This window comes from Dendrobium catenatum, unplaced genomic scaffold (assembly GCF_001605985.2).
Source record: "Dendrobium catenatum unplaced genomic scaffold, ASM160598v2 fragScaff_scaffold_716, whole genome shotgun sequence".
Lineage (NCBI taxonomy): Eukaryota > Viridiplantae > Streptophyta > Magnoliopsida > Asparagales > Orchidaceae > Dendrobium > Dendrobium catenatum.
Genome location: NW_021319178.1, coordinates 6,354,893 through 6,370,273, shown reverse-complemented (window position 1 = coordinate 6,370,273; position 15,381 = coordinate 6,354,893). Strand labels below are relative to the sequence as shown.

At 35.4% G+C, this 15,381-nt stretch overlaps 1 protein-coding gene and 1 long non-coding RNA gene across 2 annotated transcripts; one reads left to right on the top strand and one right to left on the bottom strand.

Annotated features, from left to right (window-relative positions):
- Positions 1-5,535: 5,535 nt before the first annotated feature.
- Positions 5,536-7,340, top strand: LOC110109610 (dof zinc finger protein DOF5.6). The gene is made up of 2 exons (XM_020840767.2): positions 5,536-5,709; positions 6,144-7,340. Exons 1-2 carry the CDS (start codon positions 5,680-5,682, stop codon positions 6,798-6,800), a joined length of 687 nt encoding a protein of 228 aa, XP_020696426.1. The 5' UTR covers positions 5,536-5,679; the 3' UTR covers positions 6,801-7,340.
- Positions 7,341-8,165: 825 nt separating this feature from the next.
- Positions 8,166-9,278, bottom strand: LOC114579913. The gene is made up of 2 exons (XR_003701164.1): positions 8,886-9,278; positions 8,166-8,805 (listed from the first exon to the last, which is right to left on the bottom strand). It is a non-coding gene; the product is annotated as an uncharacterized LOC114579913 (long non-coding RNA).
- Positions 9,279-15,381: the final 6,103 nt, after the last annotated feature.

The following is a 15,381-nucleotide window of genomic DNA, read 5'->3' as shown; positions in this document are numbered from 1 at the left end:
AATTTTAAGTCTTCCAAAATTGATTTAAACTAGTTCAAATTTTGAACATAGTTTCAACCCCGGTTTAAGTTTTAATTTTGGTTTGAACTTTGATTTGAATCTCAATTCAAACTTGATTTGAGTTAAGTTTCGAATCATGTTAGAATGCTCATTATAGATCTTTCATCTCTCATAACTCGATGGGTGAAGGCATCCACAAGAGTGATTACATGGAGATCACGACTTAGGGGAACCATCAAAAGGATCGATGGCATATGAAGAAGAAGTGAAATTCACATTATCTAATTGCGTAAAGGCTTTGATGGGAGTGACAACATTAAAAAAAAAAAAACATGGGTTTGCAATTAGACGTTGCTTGGGGCAGGCTTCAACGACACAACTGGTATTTGAGGAGAAGATAATTTTACTAATAAAGCATCCTTAAAGGCCACCTAAGAGATCGACTACTTCTATATGTGATCGGGATAAAAGGAGTTTCTTGACGAAGATTATTCGGAATGCATTGTTGGTCATGCGACATGTGAAGTAGAAGAGAAATTTATTACAAGTGATCGCTAGTAGTTGACTTCAACAAAATTGTCAGGAAGGATATATTGGCAAAGACACCCTAAGCTTAGTGGCATTCAATAGAACTCTATATAAAAGATATTGTGGAATAGATAAGATAAATTTGCATTATATTTTAATAATAATTCAAATTTGAACCAATTTAGGTCGTTATCGAATTCAATAAATATTTCATAAATATAAAAATAATAATAGTTTTATCTAAAAATAAATATTCATATTCCCTTTAAAAAAAATAAACATTATAGATATTATAGATATTAGTATATTACTATAAACTAGAAAGCATGCACCCTCTGCCCTCTTGCTTGCTCTTGCTGCCCGTCACCGACAAACTCCGAACGGAGCAACGGGCACAAAGCAATTATCACCGTCTGCGTGGCGCTTCCTGTAGCCGCCTTCCTTCTAGTATCATTCTTCCCTGCTCGACCAAGCAACCACCCAAACGTCTTCACGCTGCCCGAAACATCGCCATCGCCTTCTCTCTCTCTCTTCCTCTCTCGGGAAACTAAAGATTCTGATGGGCGGGTCCCGCACAGCCGACAAAATTCCTTCCGTTGTCTTGAACGAGCCGCCTTCTATCGCCGGGTTCGCGCTGACTGACCCGCGGTCTTCCCGTACGCGCGGCGAGGCCAGGCCTTGTAGGATATGGGTCCCACCCTTTTTAATATATAATTAATTTAAAAATCCAAATATATAATACAATATTAATTTTAAAATACATTTAACGAGCAACTCAACAGGCTTAAGCAGAGGTAGGCTGAGCTTGAGTTTGTTTAATATACAAGTATGAGTATGGGCTCGAGCTCAAACTAGTGACTTGTAAGTGGGGGTGTCAAGTTTTGACACGAGCTGAAATCCGACCCAGACCCGACCCGAAAAAATCCGGGTTCGGATCGACCCGTTTGTGAAATGGGTCCGGTTCGGGTTGACCCGACAACCCGGAGTTGACCCTTTTGACCCGGAAAATTGACCTGGCGCTTTGGTGCTCCGCCTAGCCATGCCTCGCTCTGTCGTGTAAGGTCGCCAAGCTGGTGAGGCCAGAGGCCTCCGCGTTGCGCCATGCCTCACTCCGTCGCTTCAGGTCACCAAGCCAGGTTCGATCTGACGAAGACGGAAGACCACTCCGCCCGTCTGCCGCTTGGCCCTATTCCCCTCGACTACGTCGTGCCTGCGTCGCTTGGCCTTATTCGTCTGCATCGCATCGCGCAGTCGCCTCGTCTTCGAGACGTAGGGATTGCACCCGTGGGTTCGCAGGTCGGATTGGGTCAACCTGGTAACTCGCGCGGGTAGTCTTCGGGTTGGATATTCTGACATGTTTAGCTAAACTGGTCGGGTTCGTGTCAATCCGTTTACGTCCGGATCAACTCAGGTTGGACCCGAACCCGACCCGTTGACCCGAATTGAAACCCCTACTTGTAAGCTCAAATGTGAGCTGGCTCGGCCCACTTAGGGCTCCTAGTTGGGGGCCTTGATTCTTATGTGGAAGATAAGAATTAATTATTAATTAATAATTGTTAAATTATATTTGTTAAAAAGATATTTGGATAGTAATTCAAATATTATTGGGTTAATTCGTAATGCATGGGATAAACTTCACCCACATTAACGAGAAGGGGCTTCGTTAAATGAAGAAGTTTATTTTTTAATATAAATTATATTAAAAAAAACAAATTCAATTTATTTACAGTGAGAATTTTGCTGAGGCCAAATAATGGCAAACAAGAATAAAAGAAAAAAAACATGTTAAGAATTTAATGTAAATTGTAGGAAAATAAATTTGCAAATTCTTAAATTTCTTTTAAGATTAATGCATTATAATTTTCTTGAATAATGTTAATATATAAATATATTAAATTATTGTTAAACTTATCTTAACATAATTTATATAGGAATATTTAGGGGTGTCAATTTCGGGTCACAAGTCGGGTTGGGGTCGAACCCAAAATTGATCCTGCACTATTCGGGCCGAACCCGACCCATTTTTACAAACCGGCCGATTTTCCGGACCTAAACCTGACCCGCTTCGGGTCAGGGTCAACTAGACCCGACCTGAATGACCTACTGCCAACAAAAAACTTATAGTTTTCGGGTCCAAAAAATGGGTCAATCTCCACTTTTTTTTGTCAAAAACAAGTCAAAATATGATCAATCTCGGGTTGTCAAGTCAAAATGGGTTTTCAGGTAAAAAACGGGTCAATTTCTGATCAATTTTGGGTCAAAGGGTCAACCCAACCCAATTTTTGAAACCGGTTTAAATGTTGAACCCGACCCATTTCGGGTTCGGGTCAATCCAAACCCAAAATTTTTGGGTCGGGTTCAGGTCAAATTTTCGGGTCGGGTCCAATATCAACACCCCTACGAATATTTAATATCATTTTTTTCAAGAATAAATGATGATTTTCTTGATTAAAAAATCAATCGAATTCACTAGAGGATTGCACAAGGCTCTATGGACATGGAATGTAGTTCATATATTTTCGGTCTAAAATTTTATTTGTGACAACTTTCTTAATGTTTCACAAAATTATTATAGATAAAGTAATTTCTTAAAGTTATTGTAGAAAGCAGTTTTCTAATATACATTTTTTTTATAGCAACGATAAAATTGTGACTATATAGAAATTATGGCTGTTGTCTAAAAAACAAAGCAGTAAGAAAGCTATCTCAAATGAAGCCTAAACGATTCATTTAAAATAAAACAACATTTAAATTTTACATGTAAATGATTTAGACATTTTGCAATTTAGATTTAAGGCATTAAAATGTCAAAAATAAAAATGAATGAAGAGGTCTTATCATGAGTATCTATTGGAGTGTCCAAAACTATGTAATAAATTTAGGAATAAATTTTGTTTCTTTGTATTCAGGGGATGAATGTTAGAACTAAATTAGGGGGGAAAATATTCATCTTTATAATGTGAACAAATAGATTTTTTGTAAATAACAGTTTCCTCTCTAATCATATTCTTAATGCAATCAAAATAACATAATTTTAATTCATTGGATATGTACGTGAAATCATATGATTTTAATCCCATTAGATTAGTCTCGTCTAAGGGTGTAAACGAGTTGAATTGAGATCAAGTTATAGAAAATTCAAACTTGTTAGTCAAAATAAATGACTTGAGCTTGGCTTATCCTTTTATTCCTAGGCTTGGAATTGACTCGAGAGGAAGTTAGGATAGAAGCTTGTTGTTAGGGCTGCAAGCGAACCAAACGTTCGACGAGCTACTCGTTGTTCGGTTCGATTAAAGCTCGTTTGTGATCGTTTAATTAACTAAACAAATAAACTTGAACAATATTTTTAATACTCAATCCTTATATAAACAAGCTTGAACACTAATGTGTTCGGCTTATTTTCCACGAACAAAATCATTTGAAACTCATGAACAAACTCGATAAAAGCTCGATTCGTGTTCGATTTAGAACTCATAAATAAACTCGATAAATGTATTCATATAGATTAATCATATTTTCATTTTAAATAGACTACTACTTTTATTATAAATTTAATTTCATTTTATTTTATGCCTTCAATGTAATGAATTTGTTCATCAACAAAAGATATTTCACATTTGTCAATGTTTGCTAGATTGTTTGTTTAAGATGTTCATGAACAAATAAAAGATGATTCATAGATCATTTGTTCGTAAACAAGTTTATTTGGTAGCTCAAAAATACTAGTTATGTATTTATTCATGATCTTGCTTATTTGATATCTCAAGAATACTCATTAGAATTGTTCATGAACGTGCTTGTTTGATATTGTAAAAAAATTGCTAAATATGTTTACGAACATAGCTCATTAAAGCTTGTCTGTTTAAAGCTAGATAAGAAATAAACGAACCAAATATGAACCGAACATAACCAAACAAGGACACCATTAATTTAAATGAACCAAACATGAACGCAAATAATAAGGCTCGAATCAAACACGAACCGAACTTAAACAATCTAATAATAAATGAACTCAAACATGAACACTCACATACTCGGCTCGGCTCGGTTCGTTTGCAGCCTTACTAGTTGCTAAAAAGGCTTCAGCAAAGCAAGTTCTAGTTTCAGCTTAAGATGAGACCCTAAATATGTACCTTAATTGAGTCAACTTGGGAGCTCACGAGCCAAGTGTAGTCAAGTTTGAACTCAAGTTTGAGTTTAAGCTCAGCATGTGACTCAATAAATATGACTCCTGAGCTTGTTAGTGAATGGAGTTTGAGCAGTTTCATGAGCCAGCCCTAATCAATTACATCCCTAAACCCATCACAACTTGTATTATCATGATTATAAAATTTCTAAAATCAAAATCCAAATGACTTCAGAAGTAATTTTCAATTTTTAATTTTTTTTGTTTTTTAATTAAAAATGCAAACAAGATTCTTCTTGACCAGATTAATTTGACAAATCTATATAAAATTGATATAAAATAAAGAAGTCCATATAAATAAATATAAAATTCATGAATCAAACAATCAAGTCCAATTGAGCACAATTTAGTCATATTAGTTAGGGACGTAAATAAGTTAAGTCGAGATCGAGTCACCTCTAATTTAAGCTTGAGCTGATTAATTAATCTTACAAATTAGAAGTAGATTTCTCACTTGTCACTATATTCAGATCACCCGGACCCACATGGTAAATATATTTTTTGTGACTACGGCTAAGAGAGAAGAACAAACCAGGAGAAGCGTATTTTTGCAAACTTCAAATTGTGATGGCGATAATTGCAAAATATCCCAGCCGCAGCAGGCCATTGGGTTTTGTCGTTTATGTGGACCACAGACGGGCCGGAATGGGCCCATAACAGCCAACAGCTAGAAATAGCCCTAGCCCCACCCTTAGCAATCGGCCCACGGAAAAATATTCCAGTTTTCCTCAAACCACTATTCATAAAAGTGGTCGATCCATGCCATTGTGGGCCCGACTTCTCTGCTTCCCCACCCCTCGAATCCTTTGCTCGAAATTTCTGTGGCTCAATCCAGTTTCTCTCTCTAACACCCTCTTATTTATAACAGAGAATGTGAGGAGTTCTCCGCGCGCTCTCTCTCTTCTCTCTCTCACTGCTTGCTTCACAAGAAACAGCTTCTTTTGAGAAGAACTTGGTGTGCATGGATGGAGATCACTAATGGCCACCAGTACCAGGTAAAACTTAAAACCAAACAATCAAAGCCTCTTGCTCTTTTCATTTGTGGCATGGATCTCTTTTCCATTATCGGATCAAATATTTTTGTGATCTTTAGTCTGAAAGAAGTTATCCATGATTCTGTTGTGCTTTTTAGTCTCTGGATCTGTTTATTTCTTATGATCTGCAGTTCTTTCTGCATCTATTGCTAAGATTTTCTTAATCATGGAATGTGGAATTTAGGCTTGATTTGACAGAGCCTCAATTTCTCTTTTGAATTAAACTTTTCTGTCAAAGCATAAAAAAAAAAAAAAAAACTCCCCCTCAAGAAAATAAGGTTCAGATGATTTTCTGATGCAGTTTACTCGCTTCTTACTTTTGTTTCATACTTGATAATTTCTTCTGATAAAATCCAAATTTGATTAATAAAAGCTCCATTTATGTTTTCCTTCAGACAATGACAAGCTACCCTCTGAATGAAGTTGCACCAGTTCTGAGCTGCCTTAAAACAGCAGCATCCTCACCTTATCAGCTTCATCAGGGGATAAATCCAAGCGCTCAGTTTCAATTTCAATCAGAGTCTCAGCAAGCATTGAAATGCCCAAGGTGTGATTCACTCAACACAAAATTCTGCTATTACAACAACTACAGCCTCTCCCAGCCCAGATACTTCTGTAAAAGTTGCAGAAGGTATTGGACTAAAGGAGGCTCTCTCAGAAATATCCCTATTGGAGGAGGTTGTAGAAAGAACAAGAAACCGGCTTCTTCTTCAACCTCCCCCTCTTCTTCCTCGAAGAAAATACCACTTACTCAAGTTAACCCTAACTCTAACCTTGACCTCGGTCATGGCTTCCTCGACGTATTGAGGAGTGGGTTTGTGGGGTCCGCCAATACAACAACCACTGCCATTGGTGGGATTCAAAGCCACTGTTATGGGTTTGGTGGTGATAATGGAGTCACGCTTCCTTTTGATGGTGGACTAATTAGTGTCAGTAATAGTACTACTGCTGCAGCAAACGCTAGTGCTGGTGCTAGTACTATTCGCCATGAAAACTGTTGGAGTGGATTCTTCAATGGCTTCTCTAACGAAATTCATGATGGTCATTTTTGAAAGAAAAAAAAAACTTTTTTTCTCTTATATTAATTAGGCTTCAGATGTGTTTGTGTTTTTTTTTTTTTTTTTTTTTTTTGAGCTTTGGATGTGTTGCTTCAGTCTTCTTGTGTTATTTTGTGTTGGGTGAAATGATAAAGTATTTATATTGAATGAAACGTTTTGATCTAAGCCATCCTTTACTCTTCAAGACTTTTTATATTTGGAGAAATCTGAAGTTCTCTCAATTCAACTTTTATTTGTATTCTTATTGGTAGATAGTTTAAATTTTACTATTAAGGGTTTTTTTGCATTTTTTTTTATTTTTTAATATTTGTTCATTGTATTTTTTTCAACTGAGAAATTATTCTGTGCGGATGCCGACCGACATCCAGAGATCAACCATAATGTGTCATGTCAACCATTTGTTCGATATCGTGGCTCGGTACTGCTCAACATCGCTCATTCGCTTGGTACAGTAGCTTGGTACCGCTAACATGGTTGCACATGATTCACTTATGAATATAGAGCTGTGTCCGACTTCGGCATAAATTAATTTCTCCATCCCACCTCACAATTTGTTGTCATCGTCACCGTTGACCGCTAGCTCTTTCATCTTCTTGATAAGCACTGGGGAAGTGGCTTGCCAACAATCATGATAATTATCAAATAAATCAAATTAGTAGATGTTTTATTCAATATAAATATAAATAAAATATTTTTAATATACTAAATATATTTTATTTTAAATAAACATATAAAAAAATAAAATATCTTAAATGACTTTTATAATTTTGAAAATTAAATTTTTATATGAATTTACGATTCAAAATTTCATTGTCTTTAAAAGAATCCTTTGAATTCATCTTCGCACAGTGCTCTTTTAGTTTCACAGGCAAACAATTTTTTTGGTAGAGCACAAATTAAATTTTGTAAATATTCTTTCAATTTTTTCCACTAATGCTTGAGACGGATGTTAATTGGTAGCATTAAAAAAATTTATTTAAATTTGATATTTTAAAAAATAAATTTAAAAGAATAAAGAACTTATAATTTATAACTCATATTCTAAAATTTTCGAACGATTTCTTTATTATTGATATAATTAAATATTTTTCCTCAATATAAATAATTAAAATATCATTCATTCATCTTTTTTTTCTATTTTTAATAGATTTATAATAGTACTAACAGAAAGACTAAAGAAGATTAATTTAAATTAGCTCACATAGTTCTAAATATTTTTTTAAAAATTAAGAGTTATCAGAGGATAAATAAAAGAATAAAGCAGATTATTGATAATTATAATTTAATAAAACAGATTTTATATATATATATACAAGGTTGTGAAAACCGGACCGGACAACGAACCGGAAGAAGGAGAGGTTCACGGGTCGACCGGTCGAACCGGGGTCGAACCGGTCGAACCGGTTAACATAATAAATAATAATATTATTAAAAATTTAAAAATAAATGAGAAGTTTTCTTCTATTACATTCACTCTAAACCTAACCTTGTTGCACCTAATCAAGATAAACATTCAGATTTAAGAGGAACTATGCACATATTGCTATCTTGTTCAGCTATAATTAAACTAAGATTGTAAAAAATGCAAATTTTACCTTGGAATTAGATGCCTGGTTTGATTCATAAACATATTAATATACAAATGCAAAAAGAATAAAGTAAACCAAACAGGAAACTGCAGCAAACTGATTCAATTTTTGGAAAGCAAACAGCAAACCGCAACATTCAGTAATAACAAAGGAAAGCAAACAGCAAAGCAAATGGCGAATGAAACCGATTAAAAAAATCTGTAGAAAACCTTGGTTACCTCTTTAGCCTGTAACTAATCAACTTATGACTTAAAGCAAGTTGTAACCATTTAATTAGAGAAGAAAGAAAACCTGTAGCTATTAGGTCTTCTTGCTAACTAGGAAAACATAAGAGAAGAAGAAAAAATCTCAGCTCTCGAACCTTCGTTTGCTGCAAATCGCGAATGAAACTGATTAAAAAAAAAACTCACCTGCAAACAAATCCCCAAACAAAGGCCATCATTGTCCGACCAAAATGAGAGAGGAAAGCATGCCCTAAACAAAGAATAACCTGCAAATGACGTGCGCACAAAAGAAGAGGTCTTTATTCTCTCCCGGCTCCGTCTTCGACTCTTCGTTCGTTCGAATCACACGAGAGAAAGAAGGAAAAGCGAACAGAGGAAACGAAGCACGCGACGCGACAGAAATGAATTAGGGTTTTTTTTCGCATAAAGAAGCATCATCATCGCATCTCAGCCGTCAGATTTATCATTTTCGCCAAAATGGCGCGTTTGCTGAACCGGCCGGTTAGCAGAAACCGGGACCGGTTCGGCGGTTGAACCCCCGGTTCGGGCGGGTGGATGCCGGTTTTATGATTTACCGGTTTTGGTCTGAACCGTAACCGGCCGGCCGACCGGTTCGCGGTTCAACCGGTTGAACCGACCGGTCCGGTCCGATTTTAAAAACATTGTATATATATATATAATTTTTTTCTCTCTCTCTTGAGGATTGAGAGTGAAGGATCTATGGTCTCACAGCCCTTTTTTTTTTTTTGGTAAAAATGGGGGCAAAAAGCCTGTATATTAATCACCCAGTGTTGCAAAAATCAAAACAGGCAATTACAAGTATAGAAATTATACCACCCAAAATCTAAAAGGAAAAAGAAATTTTGCGAGAGAAAAAGCGGACTCGGGAAAATACGGTCTACATCGTAATGACATCATTGAACATATCATAGTAATAAGCAACGAATCCAACAGAAGAGACAGGTTGTTCGAAGCCAAAGAAGACGGACCATCACAGCGCCTATGTAATAAACTTCAATAGATTTCCTGGTTGCCATAAGACCATCCAAGGATGCTGGAGAGATGTAGACCTTTGCTCATCATCGTTCCAAAAAACAAAAAAAAAAAAAAAAAAAAAAAAAAAAAAAAAAAAAAAAAACAGCTAGCAATTGAACCGAGATAGAGCTGGAGAATGAACTGCTGCAAGAGGCCCAAAAAAGTAAAACCCTCCCATAAGTGAAAATTGGCCTCAACATAACAGGAACAATCACATCACAGACGTTTACCACGCCAACAGCGACCAAATGGATAGGCCACAGAACCCGCCGCTGCTTGTCCGGATGGTGAAGAGCCGGCGGGCAAAGCCTAGGTCCCTGGTTCGAATCCCTTGGCAAGCAGTGAAAGCCTTAAGTGTTGGCCCGTGTAAATTGGTGTGGGTTGCATGCAATGTCGACCGGGGTTTTTACTGGCCTAAGGACAGTACTTCCTCGTAAAAAAAAATGACCACAGAAAGTAGAATCGACATCAAACAGATATAACGCGCCCAGCCAACAACTAGGAGCAGAAAATCAGCCCAGAATTTCCACAAAAATTTCCTTAAGTTGCTCATAATATTTCCACTGCTTTTGTTTTAGCACAAATAGCATTAATAATAGCATCTTTTAAATCATTTGGACTCCTCCAAACATTGGATCCCACAGCCCTTAACTCCGTCGATGGTTTCACAAAAATGTTTTTTTTTTAAGATACGTTCTTCAGAAATTTCGAATTTCGAAAAGAAGAATAAAGTGAGTTTTTTTTTTTTTTTCCTTTTAGTTAAGTTCAAAAGCTTTAGGCAATTTGAGTTGTAGAAAGAGCGATAAGAGGTTGGAACATTGAAATTTTATTCTGTATATGTGTGTATATTTATACTTTTTTTTTGGGACATTTTGTGTATATTTATACTGCCAAAATATATTTTTTCACTGGAATTTGAACCTTTCAGTATAATTATTATTTATCTTGATTACTAACGACCTATGGGAAGGAACTTTTATTACGTCCGGTGCAAGGACGTAGAGGAACGTCCGATCGGAGGCAATTTCCTGTCAAAAAACTAGGTATTTGCTCGGTACAACTAGGTATTATTTGATAATAATGAGGAATACCGTTCTATGAAGACCAATATCGAGTTATACCAAGCGATACCGAGAAATACCGAGTTGTACCGAGTTTTTCTGGGAAAAACTCGGTACAACTTTGGTATAACTCGGTATTTGCTCGGTAAAGCCGGTATAAATCGGTATTGGGTCTTCAAATGATGATATTATTCGTTATTGTTTGATATTGCTCGATATTTGCTCGGTACAACTCGTTTTTTGGCGGGAATTTGCCTCCGACCGGACGTTCCTCTACGTCCGGTCGGAGGAAGTAATAATTGTTCTATGGGAAGAGAGTGTAAGAATGCCAACGGTTGGCCGGGACTCATATCAGCATATAGGTCACGCACTCACATATTTATATCTATATTGATTTTCATGAAGAAATAATAATTTTCTGCACATTGTTAATTACACATCAGCTAAAATTTTATTCTACTAAATATGAATCTCAATAAAATCTTTAAATTAAAAATATTTAGAATTATATTTGAGATTATCTGAATTTTGATTTTAATAAATTTATAATCAAATTGAATATTTTGATGAAATGAATCCGACAGTATAAGTGATATGATCTAAATACAAATAAGAATAAATCAAGCACATTTAAAAATTTTGAAATATTAATTAGTGGATTATATGTCTTTCAAATATTATGTGCTAATAGTAAAATTGAGTGTCTTGGCAAGAAAAATCTAACGAGCTTAAGATCAAATAATTGTAATATACTAAATACTAAAAGAATGTGTGATCAAGATAGTTAATGAGTTGCACACTAAATTTTTTTGAATTTTAACTATATAAAGAATATAACCCATAAAATTTGTAAATAGGGTCACAAAGTTGTATATGAAGAGAAAAAAGCTACAAGAGATCGGGGAGGCCTCAAATGTTTTAAGAATCCTAGTGCTTCGCTCGATTGCCCCCATCTAACCTCCTCGTACCTCCTCTCAACTACCGCCAACAAACCATTGCTCGACCACAATCTTGAAAAAAGTTGCTTGGCCACCACAGTTGGACCACGACCCAACCACCATTTTCTTAACATCACCCACCACCACCATCAAAATATTGTCTGACCTCCATTGTTGAAACAACACCCAACAGTTGTTGTCAAACCAACGCCTTTCAAGAATGGCAAATGATTGTCATTGCCCAATGCCTCTATCAAACCACCACTTAACCATCATTGTTGAATCATGGCCCAATCGTTGCTACATTGGACTACTGCCCACAATTGCTTTCAAATCACAACACGACCACTTCTGCGAAACACTATCTAATCGATTTCATCGAAACACAGCCCAATCGCCACCCGATCATTGATGCCATATGACCACTAAATGTTTCAAAAATAAGTTTTTTTATTAAAAATATATTAATAATTACGAATTGATTAAGGATTACCATATTCAATAGTGAAAAAATTAAAGTACTTAAGCTAACTATTTATTGAACATTGGTCCATTTAAAAGAGAATTATTTCATTAATTAACGCAGCTAAAAGTTATTAAGTACTAATGAGTATTAAATTATATGCCTATAAGTAAACTAGTTTGGCAAATTAGCTTATACTTGGTCTTGATACATTTTCACAAAATTCACTTCATCGACATGAATCTCGAGAGAATATTCAAATTAAAATTTATGAAATTAAAGTATTTTCCCCCGATAAGTTAATTTCAACAAATTTACAGTCATATTGATCATCTCTATGAGAGGAACATATTGACATCACAAATGATCTGATCGGAATCCAAATAAGCTCAAATTAAGAACTTAAAATATTATTGAGATTTGAGAACGGCAAGACATTAATTGAAGGACCAAATAACTTTAAATATTGTGTGGCTCGAAGACTATTTCATAATAGTTATATCTCAGCTTGAAAATTAGTTCATCACTGAGTTATGGTTGGATAAGCTTTGAGCTGCTTCATTTTTAAGAGCTTGATTTTAGATTTTTAATTTGTACGAGGAACCTGAAGCTATTTGCACTATACTGCAAGTGCACATCTTCCATGATTTAACCAGCATAGCTAACACACCCATAAAGAAGCCTTCTTGGTAATCACTGACTAGCTATTCAGCATCAAGCTACGCAACACTATTATAGTACAGTATTAGCATTACAATATGTCAAATGAAAACCAAGTAATAAAGCAATTTAGAAAGAAATAAAAGAAATACCAGAGTCATGTTGATTGTTGGATACAAGTATACTTATATGTTAGAGAGAGAAACAAAAGAACATTCTTGAGGGAGGAAGAATGCAACCACGAAAGCAACAAGAGAAATTAAGGCTTCGTTTGAGACAGCTTTTAGATCACTATTTTTTCCTGTTTTTAAGAGATTTTTTATACTAAAAAGTAGCTTTACAAAGCAGTAAAAAAATCTTCACAAATAAAGCCTAAAAATGCGTGCGGCAGAGTTATGAAGGGTTCTTTTGGGGCAACTTTTTTACTATTTTCTAAAGCAGCTTTTTAGGACAATTTTTTAGCTACTTTAGAAAATAGTATGAAAGCTGTTTGAAACGAAGCTCGAGTGAAGATGAAGACCCGCCTTGACTATAACAAAAGGGGTTAGAGGTTAAAGAATTAATGACAAAGAAGAGGAACCAAGTTATTGATAACTCCAGAAAATCACGTGGCAAAGAGGAACAAAAAGTTCAAGTCACAAACCTAAATAATGCATGATAAAGTTTATCATTTGGATTAGGGTCAATCAAATTTGGATTCAGAAATGGTGAATCAAGGCAGGTTCACATTTTATAGGTAACATGCAAACCTATCAGCATTTTGTTTTAATGAGACTCCTAAACAAAACAAAATATAGTTTGGTCAAATTAAAACCAAATGATTTTGCAAACATATTCTAAATATTAAATTTCAAGTGCTATTAACTATAGAGGCTACTTTATTTGAAGAAAAAAAAAATATTCATTTGGTTAGGATAAATCTCATAACCATTAGATTTGCTTTGATATGAGTGCAATGCATAAGAAATTTCTATGACACTCACCCAAGGCCCGGACTTCCACCGGACCACCACTTGAGGCTCTGTGCTCCACCAGGCCACCACCTGAGGTTTGGGCTTCCGCCGGACCACCACCTGAGGCCCGAATTTCCACCAGACCACCAATAACGCCCAAACTTTTGTCGGACAACCACCCGAGGCCTGGACTTCTACTGGACCATTACCTGAGGCCCGAACTTTTGTCAAAAGACCACATGATGCCCAGAGTTTTCCTGGAGTACCGCCCTTCTACTACGGTATTTTGGACCCATGTCTATTGCCCATTATGGTCCCTCCGACCTCCATCACCAGACAACAGTCTTTCTAACCCCCGTCTCCTACCTACTACGATATTTCGGACCCCTGCCTCCTGCCGTTTATGGTCCTTTTGACCTTCATCACTAGACAACGGTCTTTCTGACCACGATCTCCTATCAACTACGATCTTTCGAACCCCTATCTAATGCTGACTATGGTTCTTCTATCCAAACAATCATGTCTATGTTGATTATTGTAACTCCCACCATGTAATGCACTCTATATGACGTACATTTGTAACATCAAGCCAAGACATTCTCTCTAAGAAGGGCCTCATTTGTAATCGACTACAAATACTAGTGGAATCATTCAAACTGGGCTAGACCCCATGGTTTTTTCCTCTTTTCAGGGGGTTTCCACGTAAAAATCTTGGTGTCTCTTATGAATGCTACACTCTCTCTTTTTATATGTGTGTGTGCTAGATCTTCATATAATGCTAAGACATTAAACTTTATATTTCTCTACCGCCGCGAATGCTCCAGGACATAAATTTATATTATGCCTCTACTTTCATTTATGATAAGGAAGTCCAAGGGCGAACATAGGTGGTGTAAAACGAGTCTAAGTGTTTGCCTAATTGAGCCCATCTTGTTTAATTCTTAGTGTGCTCAAGCACTCTTTTGTTTCCCTTTTTTTATATATTTAGGCAATCAAGGAAAACTTACACCCATCATATACATTGAACACGAATCCAATATCTCTTGGTTAGCTCAAGCTCATTTGATGAGCTAGAACTAGAGTTGTTTAAATTTTTTTTAAATCTATCTCATTTAGAAAGCTCAAGCTTGACTCGATTTCTTATTTATAAATTTAAGCATTTAATTTGTTTTATAATTTTTAGTTTTAATATAAAAATAATTTTAAAATATTAATATATTATATAATGCTAATTAAAATTAAAAGTTAAATATATTTTAAGCTAATTGTGTAGCTCGAGGAGCTAGAGCTAATATATGAGCTTGAGTATATGCTTTTTATTTTTTATTTACATCTTTGTGAGAGAAAAGTGAGGGGGCAAATTTTTTAAAAGGATCACAATATACGTTGAATTAGGTACACGAAATGTAATTTTAAAAATATATATCAAAATCTCAAAATGGTTTTGGGATTTCGTTGAAAACGAAAACCAAATTTCTTCTTGCATTTTCACTAGAAAACCTGATTTCATCCTGGTTTTTTATAGAAAACGCAAATTGAAACCTAACATATTAAATATATAGTTTAATAGAATATTTAAAATTTTAATAATATTTAATATAATATTTAGAAATTTCATAAATTTAATAAAGAAATGAAAATTTATAAAATAT